The sequence below is a fragment of the Hemitrygon akajei genome, chromosome 6 (assembly GCF_048418815.1).
Source record: "Hemitrygon akajei chromosome 6, sHemAka1.3, whole genome shotgun sequence".
In the NCBI taxonomy this organism is placed as follows: domain Eukaryota; kingdom Metazoa; phylum Chordata; class Chondrichthyes; order Myliobatiformes; family Dasyatidae; genus Hemitrygon; species Hemitrygon akajei.
The window spans coordinates 85457243-85479034 of NC_133129.1; the positions used below are offsets into that span (position 1 = coordinate 85457243).

Here is a 21792-nt window from a genome sequence, read left to right on the forward strand (position 1 = left end):
CAAATATCGCGAGAATGGATTCTTCTTATCGTTCATGGGCGAGGCTGCCCCACCAGTCAAACATCGCGAAAACTGTTGAAGCTCCTCCTTCACTCAAGATTTTAAGTTAAATATCTTGCATCCGCTGGTTACGGTTTTATACATGAGATTAAAATAATATTTAAAATATGAATGATGTATTCTGATTCGGCTAGGGACACGCGGAGCGTACCGGTAGTTGTAGTTTACGACCGGACACTGCAGTTGCTGCCGTCTCCATGGTGACGTTGGACGCCAGCGCCATGCTGCACTCCCGTTACTACTCTCCGAATGAGGTGGCGGTGCACAACACGGTGGACGACCTGTGGGTGTCCTACCTGGGCAGGGTGTACGACCTCACCCCACTGGCCCAGGAGTTCCAAGGTATTTGAGCTTCATGATCCGAGAGGAAGCGCGCCGGGGTGGTGGCCTACGCGGAGGGAGCGCCGTAGGTATAGCGGTCAAAGTTACGGGGGCGCCACAGGGCGAGCAGCCGGAGCTGAGGGAGCGCTGCAAAGCGTGCGGCCAGAACCGAGGTAGCGACGTGGGTTTAGCAGTCTGAGCGGAGAGAGCACCGGGAGTATATCAGTCAGAGCTGAGGGAGCAACGTGGGTATATCAGTCTTCCCCACTGGACTCTAATTATCTCATTTTATTAAAGAGTCTGATGGTTGAGGGATAATAACTGTTCTTGGACTTGTTGGAGTGAATCCTGAGCCTCTAATACCTTCTACCTGATGGCAGCTGTGTGATCCTAACAGAAAAACTAAGTATGAGCTGGGGCTTCGATGGAGAGCACAGCTTTGCGCCATCTTGACCAGTTTCTAATTGGCTATTCAGAAACGTACGGAGAGAGGGGGAAAAAAACAAGTTTGTCCAACTTCTCCTTGTGGTTAATACTCTCAAATATTCTGATTAACCTCTTCTTCATCCTCTCCGAGGTCAAAGATCCCTTCTCCCTTGAGGAGTTAGAAGCCCACCTGGGTTGGGTAACAAGACCTGAGGTCTGCTTACCACCCCTTTCCCCCTGCCCCCCACTTGACTCCATGGAGAGTGTGGGTGTGCTCAGACTGTTTGGCTTTACTTTCTCCTCTTCCTTCATCCATTCTCATTCTCTATTCTTACGATTAGGTGATGTTCTGCTGAAACCCATTATAGAAGCAGCTGGGCAAGACATCAGCCACTGGTTCGATGAGGAACGAGAAGATGTGAGTAGAGTTTTAAGCTTAGGAGGCTATTGTGTGACAGAAGTAAAGATGGAAAGGTGGTGGTCAGCGTGGATGTGATGAAACCCAATTTCCCTTGGGATCAATAAAGTATGTCTGTCTGTTTGTTCCGAAGGGCTTTCCTCTGTGTGGTATGGTTCTCTGACTGTGTTAGTTTCACCTTGTGGAGAAGAGGATCAAGTGTGCTGATGGTACCTAATAATTGCAAACAATTACCTTCTTCCACCAGGCTCTTGCACTGAATAATATCTCAATCCTGACAACCACCCATGGTTGCGTAGTGGTTAACATGACTATAACAGCCTCGGGTGTCAGAATTTGAACTTTCAATCCCGGTGTCTTCTGCAAAGGAGTTTGTATGTCCTCCCTGTGGACTGCATGGGTTTTCCCCAGGTACTCAAGATCGGTTATTAGGTTAATTGATCTTGTATATTGTCCTGTGATTTTGCTAGGGTTAAATGTTATTTATTTGGTGATACAGCACCTTGCAGCCCTTTCACCCATGCTTCCCTCAGCAGTCCCTGACAACCCCAATCAACCCTAACTGAATCATGGGACAATGTGTAATGACCAATTAACCTAGTAACCATTTTGTCTTTGGAGTGAGGGAGAAAACCGCAGCACCCAGGGGAACCCTGCACATTCCGCAGGGATTACAGACTCCTTACAGAGGATGCCAGCATTGAACTCCAAACTCTGGTGACCCAAGCTGTAAGAACGTTGTGCTAACCACTACACAACTGTCACATCCAAATCAGGGATTGTGGTTGGGAGGGCCTATTCCACTAAACAAACTAATAAATAAATAACATATCTGGCAGCTTGTCAGAAAGGAACCAATTACAAAGGTGTTGATTGAATTGTGTTATCCAACAACTCTGGGTAGTTGAGTACCACAATGAACCATTTGTCTTGACTAGCCTGCAATTCCTTTTATTTATCCAAGTGGCCAATGCAGCTCATGCACAGTCCAGAACATCTTTGAAAAGGAGGTGGGGAGCTGTACCCTTCTGCTGCTGCACTCTCTGGATTGAAGGTTTCCCAATATTACCTTGAAATAGGGATTCCAGGATTTAGAACTAGTGAGGGAGCAGGTGGCGGGGTGAATATATGTCTATACCAAAGGAGGTGTGAGGTGCTCCTTCCCTTTGCTAGCCTGCAGGTGACCCTTAGGCAAGGTGTGGCACCTGATTTGCTCACCCCCACCGATCAAGATCACGTAAAGCCATGGGAGCAGGTGGTGTATATCACAAGTCCTGGTTCTTTGACCACTGACACCAGGCAGACACTCAGTGAAGAGTACTAATAATGGCTGGGGTCACTTGTCTTGTAAAGACACTGCCCAGCTGCCCAGCAGCCCAGCAGAGAGCAATAGCAAGCCACTTCTGTAGAGAAATTTGCCAACAGCAATCATGGTCATGGAAAGCACATGATTGCCCACGTCATACGATGCGGCACATGATGATGATAAGGGAGCATGAAATGTTGCTTAGGGTCAAGATGGAGGGCTTACTTGTGAGATTTATGCCGATCTTGTCCTCCTCTTCGTTTACCTCATAAACTTGTCCAGTTGGACCATGAAAGCATCTTGGTTATCTGCTTCATCTTTCCTTGTGGTACCAAGTTACATGTTCATAAAACTGGTGGGAAGGGAAGGTTTTTCTGAATCTCTGTGGTACTTCTCTGGTTGAGATACGTACATGTATGGTTGCTTGGTTCACAATGTGTAAAAGTTTGATTGCTTTAGTCTGCATGCAGTTTGACTGTAAACATCTTCTCTTGCTTGCTCATACATCCATACTATTAAAGAAAAATTACGGCTCGCTTTTATCACAATTATTTTGTCTGGTTTTGCCTTTTCAATGCACTTAACAGCATCTATAAAAGGGAGCCTGAAAGCCCGGACAACCAGATTGAAGAACAGCTGTGAGACTCCCGAACCAGTCACCTCTCTCACTTCCCCTTCCTGGTGGGAATGCCATGTTTTTGGACTCTTAATTCTACTGCTTTCTATTATTCCATTACTGTCTATTTGCACTATTTCAGACTGAACTACCATCTTTGCGCCATTCTGTTGTATGTATTCAAAGTAAATTTATTATCAAAGTACATATATATGTCACCATATACAACCCTTGTAGACATACGCACTAAATCTATAGAATAATAATCATAACAGTATCAATGAAAGACCGCACCAATTTGGTCATTCAACAAGTGTGTAGAAGACAACAAACTGTGCAAATATAAAAATAAAGAAATAATAAATAAGCAATAAATATTGAGAACATGAGATGAAGAGTTCTTGAAAGTGAGTCCATAGGTTGTAGGAACACTTCAATGATGGGGCGTGAAGTTCAGTGGTTCAAGAGCCTGATGGTTGAGGGGTGATAACTGTTCCTGAAGCTGGTGGTGTGAGTCCTGAAGCTCCTGTACCTTCTTCCTGATGGCAGCAGTGAGAAGAGAGCATGTTTTGTATGGAGGGGGTCCCTGATGATGGATGCTGCCCTCCTGTGTCAGCTGCTCTATGGTGGGGAGGGCTTTACCCATGATGGATTGGGCCGTATCCACTTCTTATCGTAGGATTACTTCTACGAGAGGTTTGAGGTAATTTATTTTTTATTCTTTCTTACTTCTAATATTTGTGTATCTGTGCTCTTGTAATGCTACAGTGACTCTGTAATTTCATTTGGGATCAATAATGTATCTGTCTACCATCTGCATTTGCTTCATTGAACAAGGAATTTCACTACTTTCTGGTGTGTAGGACAATAAACTAACATGAAATCTTTATCTCTGAACAAAACATGAAAATAGAAGGGAGGATTTAAAGAAATTATTTTGGGAAATTCACCATTTCTTACCTGCAGTATAGTGAGAAAGTCTTAGGCACATAAAAATAACTAGAGTGCCTAAGACTTTTGCATAGTACTGTAGTAATATGTATTGCACTGTACAAGAACATATTTCATTACATATGTGAGTAATGATAAACCTGATTCTGATGTGGGTCTCTATTGAGGACTGAGACTGGGAAGGGGGCAGGGAGAGGGGAGGGAGCAGGAAACACCAGAGAGGCATTCTGTAATGATCAATAAACAAATTGTTTGGAATCAAAGGACCTTGCCTGGTGCCTCAAGGCTGGATGTGTCTGCACCCACACTAACCCCCAACAGTGGCACTCCTCTGTCACCTGTCCCACGCCGCTCCTGCAGCACTCCACACTCGCCATTCCCAACATCCTTTGCTCCCAGATTTACAAACTCGCTCACTGCTCCACGTTGACAAATACAGTACTGTGCAAAAATCTTAGGCACCCTAGCTATATGTGTGTGCCTAAAATTTTTTGCACAGTACTGTAGTTTAGTTATCTTCCAGAAGTTAGTGGCAAGTCTTTGTAGTTAAAGTATTCCCACAGTTGGAGAAGGATATCCAGGGCTTAAATCCAGTGATGGAAGGGGACGGTGATATATTTCCAAATTGGGAAAGAGTAGGACTTGGACTTGCTGTAGGTGCTGATCTTTCCCTGCGCCTGCTTCCCTTGTCTATCATGGGATTGGGAGGTGTGGCCCGGGTTAGTAGTTGCAATGCATTTTGTAGATGATCCACTGGAGGGAGTGAAAATAAAACATAAAACTTTACAGCAGAAGAACAGACCCCTTGGCCCATGAAAATTTGCTGAAAATATTCAGGGTAGTTGATGAGGTGCCAATTAACTATCCACTTAATCCTAGCTGATTTCAGGTTTCTTGAATGTTGTTGGTGGAGACCAGAATGATTTTAATGGCTTTGAATGTGGAGTGTAGCTGGTTTAATTCTCTTATTGGTCACTGACTACCACCTGACATGAATATTACCTGTCACTTAGCACCCTCTATCTCTCAATTGGTTTATTGTTAGGTGTACCAAGGTACAGTGAGAGGCCTTTGTTTGCGTGTCATTTATACAGACATTCCTCTAAGGCCTCTGTTGGTCGGGGTTGACCGTGGATGTTGTATCCTAGCTGACTATGTGATATGCAAGCCAGGCCAGTACAATATGGAGACAAAGCTGTTGCCCACGGAGCTAGCTCCCCCTCTCCACGCATCTGATGAATCCAAAGGAACAGCCGAGACAATACGGTTTGGCACCAGCAGTGAGGCAGGTGTTGCCGTTCAGTGTTGAACTCAGTGTAGGACTGCTTCAGGGATTCCAGCTCTGGATTTTTCCCTCAGGGTTTACTCCTGAAAACTTCCCCATGAGTGGAAGGCAGTGGAGCTGCCAACCACGGCTGACAAGCCCAATCTGCCTGAAGCGACTGGTTTTAAGGCACCGGTAACCTGCTTTTGCCCCTTCTCCTACCAGAAGAAACGGTTACTCTGGGCTTCATAGTTAAGCCACACATGAAGGCCAAGAGCTGGACTTGGTTACCAGAGGCTGTTACAGGCATACACCATTAGGAGCATTTAATAGGTAGTGGGAGCTTATCCACACTACCACCCCCGGCTATACAGATCATCTATACGTAAGTTTATTGAGGCAGAAAAATATGGAATATGGTGTTGAGTTATAGAAAAAGTGCAGTGAAGGTAGGCAAATGGTATACAAGGACCACAGCAAGATCGGTTATGAGATCGACGATTTGTCTTTAATTTATAAGGTCCATTCAAGAATCTGGTTACAGTGGGATAAAAGTTCTATCTATCCAGGTGAATGGTCTCAACCCAAAACATCGTCTGTCCTGAAATATCAACTGTTTATTCATTTCCATAGATGCTGCCTGATCTGCTGAATTCCTCCAGCATTTTGTGTGTCTGTTGGAGACATCTACTGTATCCAGTGCTCCCAGTGTGGCCTCCTGTATATCGGTGAGACTCAACATAAATTGGGAGACCGCTTCATCAAGGACTTAAACTCTGTCCATCATAAAAAGTGGGATCTCCCAGTGGCCACACATTTTAATTCCACTTCCCATTCTGACATGTCAATTTCTACCCCCCTTCACCATTCCCCATTCCCTTTTCCCTCTCTCATCATCTTTCCTTACCTGTCCATCACCTCCCTCTTGTGCTCCTCCCCATTTTCTTTCTTCCATGGCCTTCTGTCCTCTCCTATTAGATGCTCACTTCCACAGCCCTGTATCTCTTTCACCAATCAACTTGCCAGCCTTTCACTTCACCCCTCCCCATTTTACCTATCACTTGTCCATTTCCCTCCATGAATGCTGCCTGGGCCACTGAGTTCCTCCAGCATTTTGTATGTTATTATCTGGAATCTGGGTTTGGCTCCATGCATATAAGCAGCTGCTTAGTTTGCTAAGGAATTGAATTGAAATTTCCCCATTTCTGATTTTGTGTTGAATGAACATTTGTTAATTAAGCGATGGTTGGCCCAAGAACACAGCCTCGGGGTGAAAATATTTGACAACAACCACCTTCCTCTGTATAAAGTGTGACTCCAATGACTGGAGTAAATGCACTGGATACCTATAAACCTCTGCTCTTCCCAGTTTCCTTGATGATACTCTCTCAAATGACGTCAAGGACAGCCACCATCAGCTTGTTGAACAAAGCACGGCAACGCCTCTACTTCCTTAGGAGTTTGCAGAGATTCAGCATGACATCTGGAACTTCGATAAACTTCTATAGATATATAGTGGAGAGTGTATTGACTGGCTGCATCACAGCCTGGTATGGAAACACCAATGCTTTTGAATGGAAAATCCTACAAAAGCTAGTGGATTCGGCCCAGTACATCGCAGGTAAAGCCCTCTCAACCATTAAATACATCTGCATGAAATGCTGTCATAGGAAAGCAGCATCCATCATCAGGGACCTCCACCACCCAGGACATGTTCTCTCCTCATTTCTGCCACAGGTTAAAGTTACAAGAGCCTCAGGACTGGCACCACCAGGTTCAAGAACCATTATTTACCCCTCAACCATTAGGCTTTTGAATAAAAGGGGATAACTACACTCACTTGCCCCATCATTGGGAAGTTTTCCACAACCAATATTCTCCCCTTTATCTTATTATCACATGTTCTCATTATTTATTAGGAGTTTCATTAGGAGTTTGAGGAGATTTGGTATGTCAAGGAGTGGTGTCTCAAAAAGGCAACATCTATCATTAAGGACCCCCATCACCCAGGACGTGCCCTCTTCTCATTGTTATCATCAGGAAGGAGGTACAGAAGCCTGAAGGCACACACTCAGTACGTAATTGTTTATTCCCCTCTGCCACATGATTCCTAAATGGATATTGAACCCTACCTCACTGTTTTGTTAAATATATATATTTTTTGCACTATGATGTATTTTATATATAAATACATACTTACTGTAATTTCTTTCTTTCTTTCTATATTACCATATATTGCATTGAACTGCTGCTGTTAAGTTAACAAATTTCACGACACATAGTGGTGATAATAAACCTGAATTCCTATTCTAATTTTGTTGCCTCTGCACTGTGGTTGATCTTTCATTGATCCTGTTATAGTTACTGTTCTATAAATTTACTGAGTGCGCCCACAGGAAAATGAATCCCAGGGTTGTATATGGTGACCTATATGTACTTTGATAATAACATTTACTTTGAATTCTATAATTCTGTTCTTACGTGTGTGCTAGAGCTAAGGACTGGAACGGAATGATGACGACAGTATGCAAGCTGAACATCTGTGGTTAGTTATTGCCGAGTAAGTGCTGCTTGAAGACACTGTTAACAACACCATTCATCGCTTTGCTGAAGGCTTAGAGAAGACTTATTGAGTGGTAATTAGATGGATGGGTTTGTCCAGCTTTTGCCATACCTGGGAGATTATTTCACACTGTTGGGTAGATGGCAGTGTTGCTGCTAGTTGTGGATCACTGATCTTCAGTATGACGGTGGCACGTTGCCTGGTCCTGCCTGCATTTATTGCCCTTAGTTGTGTGTCGTGTCACGTGATGTGAATCAAATTGGCATTAGTGACACTGGTGACCTTGGGAATAAGCCCAGAAGCTTCAAATTTCAACTAATAATAGAAGTCAGTAATTGATATAAAAGATTCAAAATACATTTATTATCAAAGTGTGTATACAGAAAACCAGTCTGAGATTCTTCCTCCCACAGGCAACCATGAAACAAAGAAACACCATGGAACCTGTTCAAGAAAACATCAGACACCCAATGCGATAAAAAATGAACACGTTCAACAAATGGCAAAGAGCGAGTGAATAACACACAGACTATAAAACCAGGAGTCCAGTAGTATTCAGTTTAGTTCAGTTCAGTGCCCAGCTACTAGCCCACTGTAGGGCGCAGGTCCACTCTTCACCAGACCACATCAATCACCACAATCAAACCACTCAAAAACTGCAAAAAATAAGAGTAACCAGAATCCAGGAGCACATGCTACAGGAACCTCAAAGTTCAACAACACAAGTCCTCAGCTTTGCCAATCAATCCAGGCAGTCCCAAGGCTCCTGCACTTCCCTCCGACAGCAGCTAGTGAGAGGGAGAGGAAGAGCGGGCAAATGTGAGCAGATGGCACCGAACACCTGCCTGTCCTCCACTCTCATCCTCATCGACTTCAGCCTTGCTTGACACCTCAAATGGAGGGAATCAAAGGAGTCGATCATGGGCTCATGCCCTTGATGCCTCGATCGGAGGGAAGCAATCATGGGCTTGTGCTCGTCTCCAGGCTTCCAGGCCTCTAAACCGCACGTCCATGGCCTGTACACATGGCCATGTGAAATGTTGGTACATCAATCGCTCTGCCCAACACCGCAAGAAATTGCACAGAGTTGTGGACACAGCCCAGTTCATCATGAAAATCAGCTTCCGTTCCATAAGACTGAGGGGAGATTTGTTAGCGGTATATAGAATTTTAAGAATTCTATAGAAGAATATAGGCTCTTGATTAGTGTGCAAACTTAAAGCACATGGTATTGGGGGTATGGTATTGATGTGGATAGAGAATTGGTTGGCAGACAGGAAGCAAAGAGTGGGAGTAAACGGGGCCTTTTCAGAATGGGAGGCAGTGACTAGTGGGGTACCGCAAGGCTCAGTGCTGGGACCCCAGTTGTTTACAATATATATTAATGATTTAGACGAGGGAATTAAATGCAGCATCTCCAAGTTTGCGGATGACACGAAGCTGGGCGGTGGTGTTAGCTGTGAGGAGGATGCTAAGAGGATGCAGGGTGACTTGGATAGGTTAGGTGAGTTAGCAAATTCATGGCAGATGCAATTTAATGTGGATAAATGTGATGTTATCCACTTTGGTGGCAAGAACAGGAAAACAGATTATTATCTGAATGGTGGCCGATTAGGAAAAGGGGAGGTGCAATGAGACCTGGGTGTCATTGTACACCAGTCATTGAAAGTGGGCATGCAGGTACAGCAGGCGGTGAAAAAGGCAAATGGTATGTTGGCATTCATAGCAAGAGGATTCGAGTACAGGAGCAGTGAGGTTCTACTGCAGTTGTACAAAGCCTTGGTGAGACCACACCTGGAGTATTGTGTGCAGTTTTGGTCCCCTAATCTGACATTCTTGCCATAGAGGGAGTACAAAGAAGGTTCACCAGATTGATTCCTGGGATGGCAGGACTTTCATATGAAGAAAGACTGGATCAACTAGGCTTATACTCACTGGAATTTAGAAGATTGAGGGGGGATCTTATTGAAACGTATAAAATTCTAAAGGGATTGGACAGGCTAGATGCAGGAAGATTGTTCCCGATGTTGGAAAAGTCCAGAACAAGGGGTCACAGTTTAAGGATAAAGGGGAAGCCTTTTAGGACCGAGATGAGGAAAAACTTCTTCACACAGAGAGTGGTGAATCTGTGGAATTCTCTGCCACAGGAAACAGTTGAGGCCAGTTCATTGGCTATATTTAAGAGGGAGTTAGATATGGCCCTTGTGGCTAAAGGGATCGGGGGTATGGAGAGAAAGCAGGTACAGGATTCTGAGTTTGATGATCAGTCATGATCATACTGAATGGCGGTGCAGGCTCGAAGGGTCAAATGGCCTACTCCTGCACCTATTTTCTATGTTTCTATGAATTATGAGGGGTAAATGCAAGCAGGCTTTTCCACTGAGGTTGGGTGGGAGTACTAGTAGAGGTCATGGGTTATGGGTGATAGGTGATCTCCCAATCTACCTTGCCATGGCCCTTGGACCTTACTTGAAAGTCTGCACTGTAACTCTCTATTCTGCTTTCCTTTTGCTTCCTCATTTGCCTGTAGATATTGAAATACTCTGTTTGGAAGCCACGCAAACCAAAACTTTGGCTGTATTTTGGTATATATAACAGAAATAAACCATTGCCAAAAATGTCAAAAGGTCCATGAGCCAACTGAGATACTACACAGTGTTGGGAGAGGTAAGTCTACTTGCTCAAGTTTAACTGTTGGTGTAAAGCAGTCACAGTGAGGGAAATCCCAGAGACACCACCTTAGTTGAAGAGCAAACAATTACATATTGTAAAAGAGAAACACGAGAAAGTCTGCAGATGCTGGAAATCTTGAGCAACACAAAACAAAATGCTGTAGGAACTCGGCAGGTTAGGCAGCATCTATGGAAAAGTCAATGTTTCGGGCCAAGACCCTTCTTCAGGACACCCCTGGTGAGGGGTCTCAACCCGAAATGGTGACTGTTTATTCTTTTCCATAGACGATGCCTGACCTGCTGAGTTCCTCCAGCATTTTGTGTCTGTTACCTTATATTATAAGTGAGATCTGGTTTGTATTCTCTCAAGTATATAATGCAAAGCTGTAATTGAGCTGTTGAAGATGATTAAAAGGTGTAATTGTGTAGAGAGTAAGAAAGAGAAAAGATGCCTTCTGGAAGCTGTCTAGAATAAGAACAATCTATAATCAAAGTTCAGCCTGTAACTAACCTTTCCAATTTGGCCTGGCGCTTAAATTGATCAAACCTTGGGTCTTCCCTTGCTCTCAGGCCTGATGTCAGTTCTGCCACATCAAACCGTCTCCAAGTCTCCAGCAATGGCCAGACGTTCAGAAATAACTAAAAATGGCCTAAAAATCAGAACCAGGGTTCTGGGAGGCACCTATCCACACCCAGAATAGTGGGTGCCTGTCCCCAGAAAGCCATCGAGTCTTGGGTTGATATAAAATTTAAAAAGTGATGGTCAGATTTTTGTTGGGCAAAGTGATTAAATGTTATGGAACTGCTAAAGGGAAAGGGTGATCCAGAAGAGTGACCAAATGGTCTCGAGGTCAAAAAGCCTCCTCTTTCTTTGACTGCCTTGAATCCTGTTCACCATTTCCGCTCACTCAGCCATTCATTTTTGAACATAGAACAGTTCTGCACATGACATGCCCTTCGGCCCACAATGTCTGTACCAAACATGATGACAATTTAATCTAATCCTTTCTGTCTGCACATGCTCCATGTCCCTCCATTCCTTGCATAATCAAATATATATCTAAATGCCTTTTAAATATTGCGATAGCAACTGCTCCCAGCACTTCTGGCTTGCCTTGCAATCTTCTTTTAACTTTCCTCCTCTCATTTTAAACTCATGACCATCCTGGGATAAAGACCCTGACCCTCAGAATTCCCTACACTTTTGTCAGGTCTCGCCACAGCTCCCAAATCTGACAAACCTCTCCGAGGAGGTGAGCTAAAAATATTTAGTTTTTTTTTTCTCAATTTTCCCTTTGCTAACTAACCTTGCAACATACAGGAAGAGTTTAGAGGGTTGTATTTGTGGAGCCCTTCTCTTCCTGACCCTCGCTCCTCTGACTTCCACTCTGGTTCTGGGACAGATAGGGTAGCGAGACCTTACATTGTGAAATCTGGATTACTGGGGGAGTTTAATGAAGCAGATAAGTCTGAAAGATCAAGGGCTGTGGGAACTGGCACTGATACTGGGTTGGGCAGATTAGGCATGGAATGCATGAAACTGTTAACATACGATGAGTGTTTGATGATACTAGGCCTGTACTTGATTGAGTTCAGGAGAATGAAAGAGGGATCTCAGTGAAACCTACCAGATACTGAAAGGCCTGGATAGAGTGGACATGGAGGGGATGTTTTCATCAATGGGACAATCTAGGATGCGTGGGCACAGTCTCTGAATAAAGAGACATCCCTTTAGAACTGAGATGAGGTGGATTTTCTTCAGCCAGGGGGTGGTAAATCTTTGGAATTTTTTTGCCACAGACAACTGTGGAGGCCATGTCATTGGGTGTATTTAAGGTAGAGAATGGGATTGGGGAAAACATCAACTATGATTGATTCGTGGAGCAGACTCTGTGGGCCAAATGGCCTAATTCTGCTTCTGTATCTTATGGAATGGTGGGACAGGCTCAAGGAGCTGCACCTGTTTTCCTGTGTTCCCCTGTTCTTAATCCTTCACCCAAGGGAGACATACTGTATCTATCTAGAGGCTTGGGACTGAAGGAGCCAAACATTTACCTCTTCACTTCCAACGCAGATCCGCATTGAGATCGACCAGCTCACCAACTGTAAGAAGTACCACACCCCTCGTGGCCGCTTCATCCACATCCCCCCACCAATGCCGCAGAGCAACTGGTTTAACAATTTCGGGACACCCTGGTGGAAAGACCCAAAGTACGAGGTCGGAATTTTAAGCGAGAAAACAAGATACATCCGGATCATCAACACTCTCACAGCCCAGGAACAAGTGCTCGAGGTACAGAATGCCCTGTGGTCATTCTAGATAGGAGGGGTATTTGCAGTATCATTAATCAGCTGTTAAATATGTAGGGCATGCCTGTTCCCTTTTGAGGAACAGTTCATAAGCAAGAAGTACTGCACTATGTATGACACTGAGCTGTAGAATAAGAAGGTGAGGAGAGGGGAAAGAGTGCAAGCTGGCTGGTGGAAGGTGGGAGAGGTAAATGGCCAAAGAGGACAGCGGACCATACATTAAAGGAAGTGGGAAACCAGGGGGACATGATGGCTTGGTCAAGAGTGTCAAGGAGAAGAGAATCAGAATCAGGTTTAATATTAAGGGCAGAGGTTGTGAAATTTGTTGACTTTGCAGCAGCGGTACATTACAATACATAATAATAGAGAAAAAAAAGCTAATGATGGTAAGTGTACATATATATCAAATAGATAAGTTAAATAGTACAAAAACAGAAGCAAAAAAGTAGTGACAAAGTGTTCATAGGTCCAATGTTCATTCAGGAATTGGATGGCAGAGAGGAAGAAGCTGTTCCTGAATTGTTCAATGTGTGCCTTCAGGCTTCTGTACCTCCTACCTGATGGTAGCAATGATAACAAGGTGGGACCTGGGTGTTGGAGGTCCTTAATGATGGATGCCGCCATTCTGAGGCATCAGTCCTTGAAGATGTCCTTGATACTATGGAGGCTAGTGCTCATGATGGAGCTGACAGAGTTCACAACTCCCTGCAGCTTCTTTCGATCCTGATAGATAGATAGATAGATACTTTATTCATCCCCATGGGGAAATTCAACTTTTTTTCCAATGTCCCATACACTTGTTGTAGCAAAACTAATTACATACAATACTTAACTCAGTAAAAAAAATATGATATGCATCTAAATCACCGTCTCAAAAAGCATTAATAATAGCTTTTAAAAAGTTCTTAAGTCCTGGCGGTAGAATTGTAAAGCCTAATGGCATTGGGGAGTATTGACCTCTTCATCCTGTCTGAGGAGCATTGCATCGATAGTAACCTGTCACTGAAACTGCTTCTCTGTCTCTGGATGGTGCTATGTAGAGGATGTTCAGAGTTATCCATAATTGACCGTAGCCTACTCAGCGCCCTTCGCTCAGCTACCGATGTTAAACTCTCCAGTACTTTGCCCACGACAGAGCCCGCCTTCCTTACCAGCTTATTAAGACGTGAGGCGTCCCTCTTCTTAATGCTTCCTCCCCAACACGCCACTACAAAGAAGAGGGCGCTCTCCACAACTGACCTATAGAACATCTTCAGCATCTCACTACAGACATTGAATGACGCCAACCTTCTTAGGAAGTACAGTCGACTCTGTGCCTTCCTGCACAAGGCATCTGTGTTGGCAGTCCAGTCTAGCTTCTCGTCTAACTGTACTCCCAGATACTTGTAGGTCTTAACCTGCTCCACACGTTCTCCATTAATGATCACTGGCTCCATATGGGGCCTAGATCTCCTAAAGTCCACCACCATCTCCTTGGTCTTGGTGATATTGAGACGCAGGTAGTTTGAGTTGCACCATATCACAAAGTCCTGTATCAGTTTCCTATACTCCTTCTCCTGTCCATTCCTGACACACCCCACTATGGCCGTGTCATCAGCGAACTTCTGCACATGGCAGGACTCTGAGTTATATTGGAAGTCTGATGTGTACAGGGTGAACAGGACCGGAGAGAGTACGGTTCCCTGCGGCGCCCCTGTGCTGCTGACCACCGTGTCAGACCTACAGTCTCCCAACCGCACATACTGAGGTCTATCAGTAGCATTCCCCCCACTCCCCTTACCAAACAATAATGCAGCCAGTTAGAATGCTGTCCATAGTACATCCAGAAATTTTTGAGTGTTTTGTAAAAGGGAAACCAAAATGGGACAAAAAAAAAAGGGTTGGGAAATGGGAGTGGTTACCTGAAAGTTAATCAGGTTAGACTACACAGATGGAATACGAGATGAAACATTGATTTCTCAAACTTCCTGTAAATGCCACCCCCTCTACTTCACCATTCCCCATTCCCATTTTCCTCTCACCTTATCTCCTTACCTGCCCATCACCTCCCCTTCCTTTTCTTCCATGGCATCTTGTCTTCTCCTATCAGATTCCCCTTTCTCCAGCCCTTTATCTCTTTCACCAATTGACTTCCCAGCTCTTTACATCAAACCTCCCCCGTCCCAGTTTAACCTATCACTTACTACCCTGTACCTCTTCTTCCCCGCCCCCACCCTCTTACTTTTCATCTTCTTTTCCAGCCCTAATGAAGGGTAAACACAAGGAAATCTGCAGATGCTGGAAATTCAAACAACACACACAAAATGCTGGTGGAACACAGCAGGCCAGGCAGCATCTATAGGGAGAAGCGCTGTCAACGTTTTGGGCCGAGACCCTTCGTCAGGACTAACTGAAAGGAGAGATACTAAGAGATTTGAAAGTAGTGGGGGGAGGGGGAAATGTGAAATGATAGGAGAAGACTGGAGGGGGTGGGATGAAGCTAAGAGCTGGAAAGGTGATTGGCGAAAGTGATACAGAGCTGGAGAAGGGATAGGATCATGGGATGGGAGGCCGGGAGAAAGAAAGGGGGAGGGGGGAGCACCAGAGGGAGATGGAGAACAGGCAGGGTGATGGGCAGAGAGAGAGAGAAAAAAAACAAACAACTAAATATGTCAAGGATGGGGTAAGAAGGGAGGAGGGGCATCAACGGTCTTGGCCCAAAACATTAACAGTTTACTCTTTTCTATAGATACTGCCTGGCCTGCTAAGTACCTCCAGCATTTTTGTGTGTATTTGTTTGATTTCCAGCACTTAGAACATAGAACATAGAATAGTACAGCACATTACAGGCCCTTCAGCCCACAATGTTGTGCTGACCCTCAAACCCTGCCTCACATATAACCCCCCACCTTAAATTCCTCCATATACCTGTCTAGTAGTCCCTTAAACTTCACTAGTGTGTCTGCCTCCACCACTGACTCAGGCAGTGCATTCCACGCACCAACCACTCTCTTGAGTGAAAATCCTTCCTCTAATATCCCCCTTGAACTTCCCTCCCCTTAACTTAAAGCCATGTCCTCTTGTACTGAGCAGTGGTGCCCTGGAGAAGAGGCACTGGCTGTCCACTCTGTCTATTCCTCTTAATATCTTGTACACCTCTATCATGTCTCCTCTCATCCTCCTTCTTTCCAAAGAGTAAAGCCCTAGCTCCCTTAATCTCTGATCATAATCCATACTCTCTAAACCAGGCAGCATCCTGGTAAATCTCCTTTGTACCCTTTCCAATGTTTCCACATCCTTCCTATAGTGAGGCGACCAAAACTGGATACAGTACTCCAAGTGTGGCCTAACTAGAGTTTTATAGAGCTGCATCATTACATCGCGTCTCTTTAACTCTATCCCTTGACTTATGAAAGCTAACACCCCATAAGCTTTCTTGACTACCCTATCTACCTGTGAGGCAACTTTCAGGGATCCGTGGACATGTACCCCCAGATCCCTCTGCTCCTCCACACTACCAAGTATCCTGCCATTTACTTTGTACTCTACCTTGAAGTTTGTCCTTCCAAAAGTGTGCCACCTCACACTTCTCCGGGTTGAACTCCATCTGCCACTTCTCAGCCCACTTCTGCATCCTATCAATGTCTCTCTGCAATCTTCGACAATCCACTACACTATCTACAACACCACCAACCTTTGTGTCATCTGCAAACTTGCCAACCCACCCTTCTACCCCCACATCCAGGTTGTTAATAAAAATCACGAGAAGTAGAGGTCCCAGAACAGATCCTTGTGGGACACCACTAGTCACAACCCTCCAATCTGAATGTACTCCCTCCACCACAACCCTCTGCCTTCTGCAGGCAAGCCAATTCTGAATCCACCTGGCCAAACTTCCCTGGATCCCATGCCTTCTGACTTTCTGAATAAGCCTACCGTGTGGAACCTTGTCAAATGCCTTACTAAAATTCATGTAGATCACATCCACTTCACTACCCTCATCTATATGCCTGGTCACTTCCTCAATGAACTCTATCAGGCTTGTTAGGCATGATCTGCCCTTCACAAAGCCATGCTGACTGTCCCTGATCAGACCATGATTCTCTAAATGCCCATAGGTCCTATTTCTAAGAATCTTTTCCAACAGCTTTCCCACCACAGACATAAGGCTCACTGGTCTATAATTACCCAGTCTATCCCTACTAGCTTTTTTGAACAAGGGGACAACATTCACCTCCCTCCAATCCTCCGGTACCATTCCCGTGGATAATGAGGACATAAAGATCCAAGCCAGAGGCTCAGCAATCTCTTCCCTCGCCTCATGGAGCAGCCTGGGGAATATTCCGTTAGGCCCCGGGGACTTATCCGTCCTGATGTATTTTAACAACTCCAACACCTCCTCTCCTTTAATATCAACATGCTCCAGAACATCAACAATTGAAGAATGCCTTGAGGTTTTTCTTTACCCTACTCGCCAAGGCTTTCTCATGCCCCCTTCTTGCTCTTCTCAGCCCCTTCTTAAGCTCCTTTCTTGCTACCCTATATTCCTCAATAGACCCATCTGATCCTTGCTTCCTAAACCTCATGTATGCTGCCTTCTTCCACCTGACTAGATTTTCCACTTCACTTGTCACCCATGGTTCCTTCACCCTACCATTCTTTATCTTCCTCACCGGGACAAATTTATCCCTAACATCCTGCAAGAGATCCCTAAACATCGACCACAAGTCCATAGTACATTTCCCTGCAAAAACATCATCCCAATTCACTCCTGCAAGTTCTAGCCTTATAGCCTCATAATTTTCCCTTCCCCAATTAAAAATTTTCCTGTCCCCTCTGATTCTATCCTTTTCCATGATAATGCTAAAGGTCAGGTGTTCACTGTCCCCCAGATGCTCACCCACTGACAGATCTGTGACCTGACCCGGTTTGTTACCTATTTGCAGATTGTCTCCTGTTTGGAATATGAGATATTTCTCCTTCAACTTGAGTTTGGCCTCATCATGCAGTAGAGGAGGTCATGGACAGACAAGTCAATGTGGGAATGGGAACTCGAAATGAAATGGATGGCCTTCAGAGATCCTGGCTGTTGTAGCAGACAGAGCGAAGGTGCTCGATGAAGCAGTGGCCCAATCTATGATGAGTCTCACTGATGTAGAGAAGCTGCACCAGCAGCATAGGATACGGGAAGTGACCCCGACAGTCTCGTAAATGAAGTTTCGCCTCACCTGGTCTGTTTGCGGCCCTGAATGGTGATGAGGGAGGGGGTGTAGGGGCAAATGAGTCAGCATTTATGACAGTTGCAGAGATGTGCCAAAAGAGTGCTCTGTGGGGAGGGATGGGTGGACAAGGACATAGAGTGATTTCCACCAACCGCCCACCCTCCTGCACTTACCTATCACCTGCCAGCTTGTACTCCCCCCCCCCCCCCCCCACCTCAACTTTCTTACTCTGACTTCTGCCCCCTTCCTTTCCAGTCCTGATGAGGGGTCTCGGCCTGAAACATGGTCAGTTTATTCTTCTCCATTGATACTGACTGACTTGCTGAGTTCCTCCAGCATTTTGTGCATGTTGAGCAGCATTTATGGCCCATTAATAAATCTGCTTGTAAAGATGCTTACTAATCGGCTTTGTGACCCACTGCGGTTAGTTTGGTGAACAATGCCCTCAGTAATGTTGTGTCTGGGGGTGAGGGATGGTGGGGTTCCTAGATTTGAAACCAATAGCAATTCAGAAACAGGAAGGTCCTGCTGTCTCGCACACCCCCCTGACTGGATGCATGCACATTGATGTCTCCCAGTCTCAAAGTCTCAGAGAGAATACTGATCTCTCAGTCCACAGGCCAATGTGTATTGTCTCTCAGTCTTTCACTCTTGTATCTCAACAATGTCTGGTGTCTCTTATTTCTTCTATCTCAAGGAGATACTCAGACTGGGCTACTTCACATACTGTACATAATCACACATATCAATGAAGGAGGCTATTTGGCCCGGTGTCTCTATGCTGGATTTTAGGCTGATCTCCCTTCCCATCTGTCAGCCTACAGCTCAGCAGAACTTGTCTGTGTTCGTTATTGGAACCATCTTCCCTTCTGTATAAACTGGCAGTTTGTGAAACACACAATACTGGTGCACGATCAGCGGTGTGAACTGGAATTTATTATGGGATCAAATCTGCCTCTTCACCCCCCCCCCCCTTACTCATTTCCATACTCCAGCTTCCTCTCCTATCAGATCCCACCATCTGCAACCCTTTGTCACTTGGATCTATCTCTCATCTCCATCACTGTCATTATTTCCACTCCCCCCTGCTCCATCTCTCTATAACCCCCTTCACCTAGATCCACGCATCACCTCCCAGCCTCTGTCACTATTCCCACTCTCCCCTCCTCCACTTGCCCATCACCCCTCTTCACGTGGATCCACCCATCACCTGCTGGATTTTGCTTCACTGTATCTTTCAGTCCAGGGAAACCAACCCTGGGGAAACAGGTATAGGTCTTCCACCTCGTCTCTGCCTCTTGTTTTATTTTAAATTTCTATCAGTTCTCCCCTCAGTGTCCAGCACTACAGAGAAAACAACACAAGTTCATCCAACCTGTCCTTATAGCTGATGCTCCCTTATCCAGGCAGCATCCAGTTGAACCTCTTGTGCATCCTTTCCAAACCTACACATACATCATTCCTGAAAGGGGACCAGAATTGACCAGAATAATGCAGATACAGCCTAACCAGAGTTTTAAAAAGCTGCAGTTGTATTTCACCTGAGCTCATCCTTCCCAATTCAGATTAAGATGCATCACAGAACACAAAACACATTCAAGATGAAAAACTAAACATAAAAAAACAAGCAGAATCACATCCTGTCATTTTATGCTAAGATATATACATCTAACTTCCTGACTCTTGAACTCAGTGCCTCGACTAATAAAGGCAAGCATGTCATATACCTTCTTAACCACCCTATCAACCTGTCTAGCCACTTTCCCAGGAGCAATGAATTTGAACCGTATATCCTTTTGTACATCAGCACTAAGGGCTTTGCCATTAGCAATGTACTGTTTGCTTACATTTGATCTATCTTGTACTTGGCTGGGTTAATCTCTATCCACCATTTCTCTGCCCATATTCAGATTATCTAAGAAAGGATGTGTGATGTCAGAGAGGTTTCAGAAGTGGCTTATGAGAATGATTGGCCTCTGGACCTGTACTCACTGAAATTCAGAAGAATGAGGGTGGATCTCATTGAAACCTATCAATGTTGAAAGGCCACGATGGAGTGGACGTGGAGAGGACATTTTCTTTGGTGGGAGAGTCCAGGACCAGAGGGCATAGCCTAAGAATAGAGAGACTCCATTTAGAATGCAAATGAGCAGGAATTTTTTTAGCCAGAGAGTGGTGAATTTGTTGCCAGAGGTGGCTGTGGAGGCCAAGTCACTGGGTATATTTAAGGCAGAGGTTGACAGGTTTTTGATTTGTCAGGGCATGAAAGAATACAGGGAGAAGGCAAAAGATTGGGGTAGAGGGGGAAATGGATAAGCCATGATGAAATGGCTGAGCAGACTTGATGGCCAAATGGCTTAATTTTGCTCCTATATCTTATGGTCATATAGCATCCACAACACTTCCTGCATCTGTGAACTTAATAACCCACCCATCCATGTTTCCATCCAAATCCATTCACATATTATCACAAACAGCAGAGGTCTCAGTACCGACTTCTGAGAAATATCACTAGTCAAGGACACAGAAGGAAACAGTGAGAACTGGGGAGGTGGCTCAGAGAAAGTGAGAATTAAATCAGGTCAGGCCTTTCCAACTGTAGTTGATGCTTTCAGGAAGGGAGAGGGATGGGTAGAACTGTTGTCTAACCTACAGAGGGCCAAGAAAGGATGGGACATTTGGATTAAAGCCCTATAGGAAGAGATAGTTGGACTCAACAACTATCTGGAACTGGAAGACTAGAAAAACATTAATTGAAAGTTTTAGACACAAACTCTCTTTAGTGGCAAGTGGTGGAATCCTAAAAGGAGAATGTGATATCCAATGGTGTTGTTTTGTTTCCCCGGTCACTGGCCAGGTCTGCAGTGAGGAGACAATAAATGAAATCCTGGAGCGGTACCTGATGTACAACGCTCATGCAGCAAGCTATACCTGGAAGTATGATGGAGTGAAGCTGGACATGGACGAGACTCTGGAGGAGAATGGGATCGTGGATGAGGACGAGATGTTCTATGAGCTGCAGATGGAGCCGGATAACTACCGCCAGCCCATTCTACTCTATCTCAATGACGACCTTACAGAGCTGTAGGCCTCAGTCACTACAGCAGACTGGGTGTTTCCTCTCAACACCTTTGCCCTGCTTCCTCCCTGTGTTAAATATATAAGAATGTTTTGTTGTCCAATAAAGATGAGCTTTGTCACTAGTCATTCCCTAAGAATGCACTGTATAGCTAACTCTCAGACAGTAAGGAATCCTTCTGTGTTACCAGTGGCATGGGGAAAAAGAGGAAGCTGGGGGTGAGCGTTCAAGGAGGAGGTTGATGCTGACTGGGGAGAGATGAGGTGCTTCATTTTGAAGCATTAAAACTGGCACAGGCAAGCTTGTTCTCTACCCTATGCTCCCTTCACTTCCTCCTAACCCCTGCTCTCTGAAGATGTTAAAATGTTTCTTTACAGTCTGAGGCCTCCTTTGGTCAGGGTCAACCGTGGATGTTGCATCCTAGCTGTCAAATATGCAAGCCAGGTCAGTATGATATGGAAAGAAAGCTCCATCTCTCCTCGCATCTGATGAACCCAAAGGAACGGCAGAGACTGATATAGTTTGGCACCAGCGGTGTCATAGGAGTTGCCAGTCAGCATTAAACTCGATGTAAGACTGCCTTAGGGAGTCCAACTCCGGACTTA

The 21792-nt window shown here is 44.9% G+C and overlaps 1 protein-coding gene across 1 annotated transcript; it reads left to right on the forward strand.

Annotated features, from left to right (window-relative positions):
• The first annotated feature begins 49 nt into the window (after window positions 1-49).
• On the forward strand, window positions 50-21312 carry cyb5d1 (cytochrome b5 domain containing 1). Its single transcript, XM_073048731.1, has 4 exons — window positions 50-402; window positions 1149-1225; window positions 12672-12890; window positions 20966-21312. Exons 1-4 carry the CDS (start codon window positions 258-260, stop codon window positions 21194-21196), a joined length of 672 nt encoding a protein of 223 aa, XP_072904832.1. The 5' UTR covers window positions 50-257; the 3' UTR covers window positions 21197-21312.
• The last annotated feature ends 480 nt before the right edge of the window (window positions 21313-21792 follow it).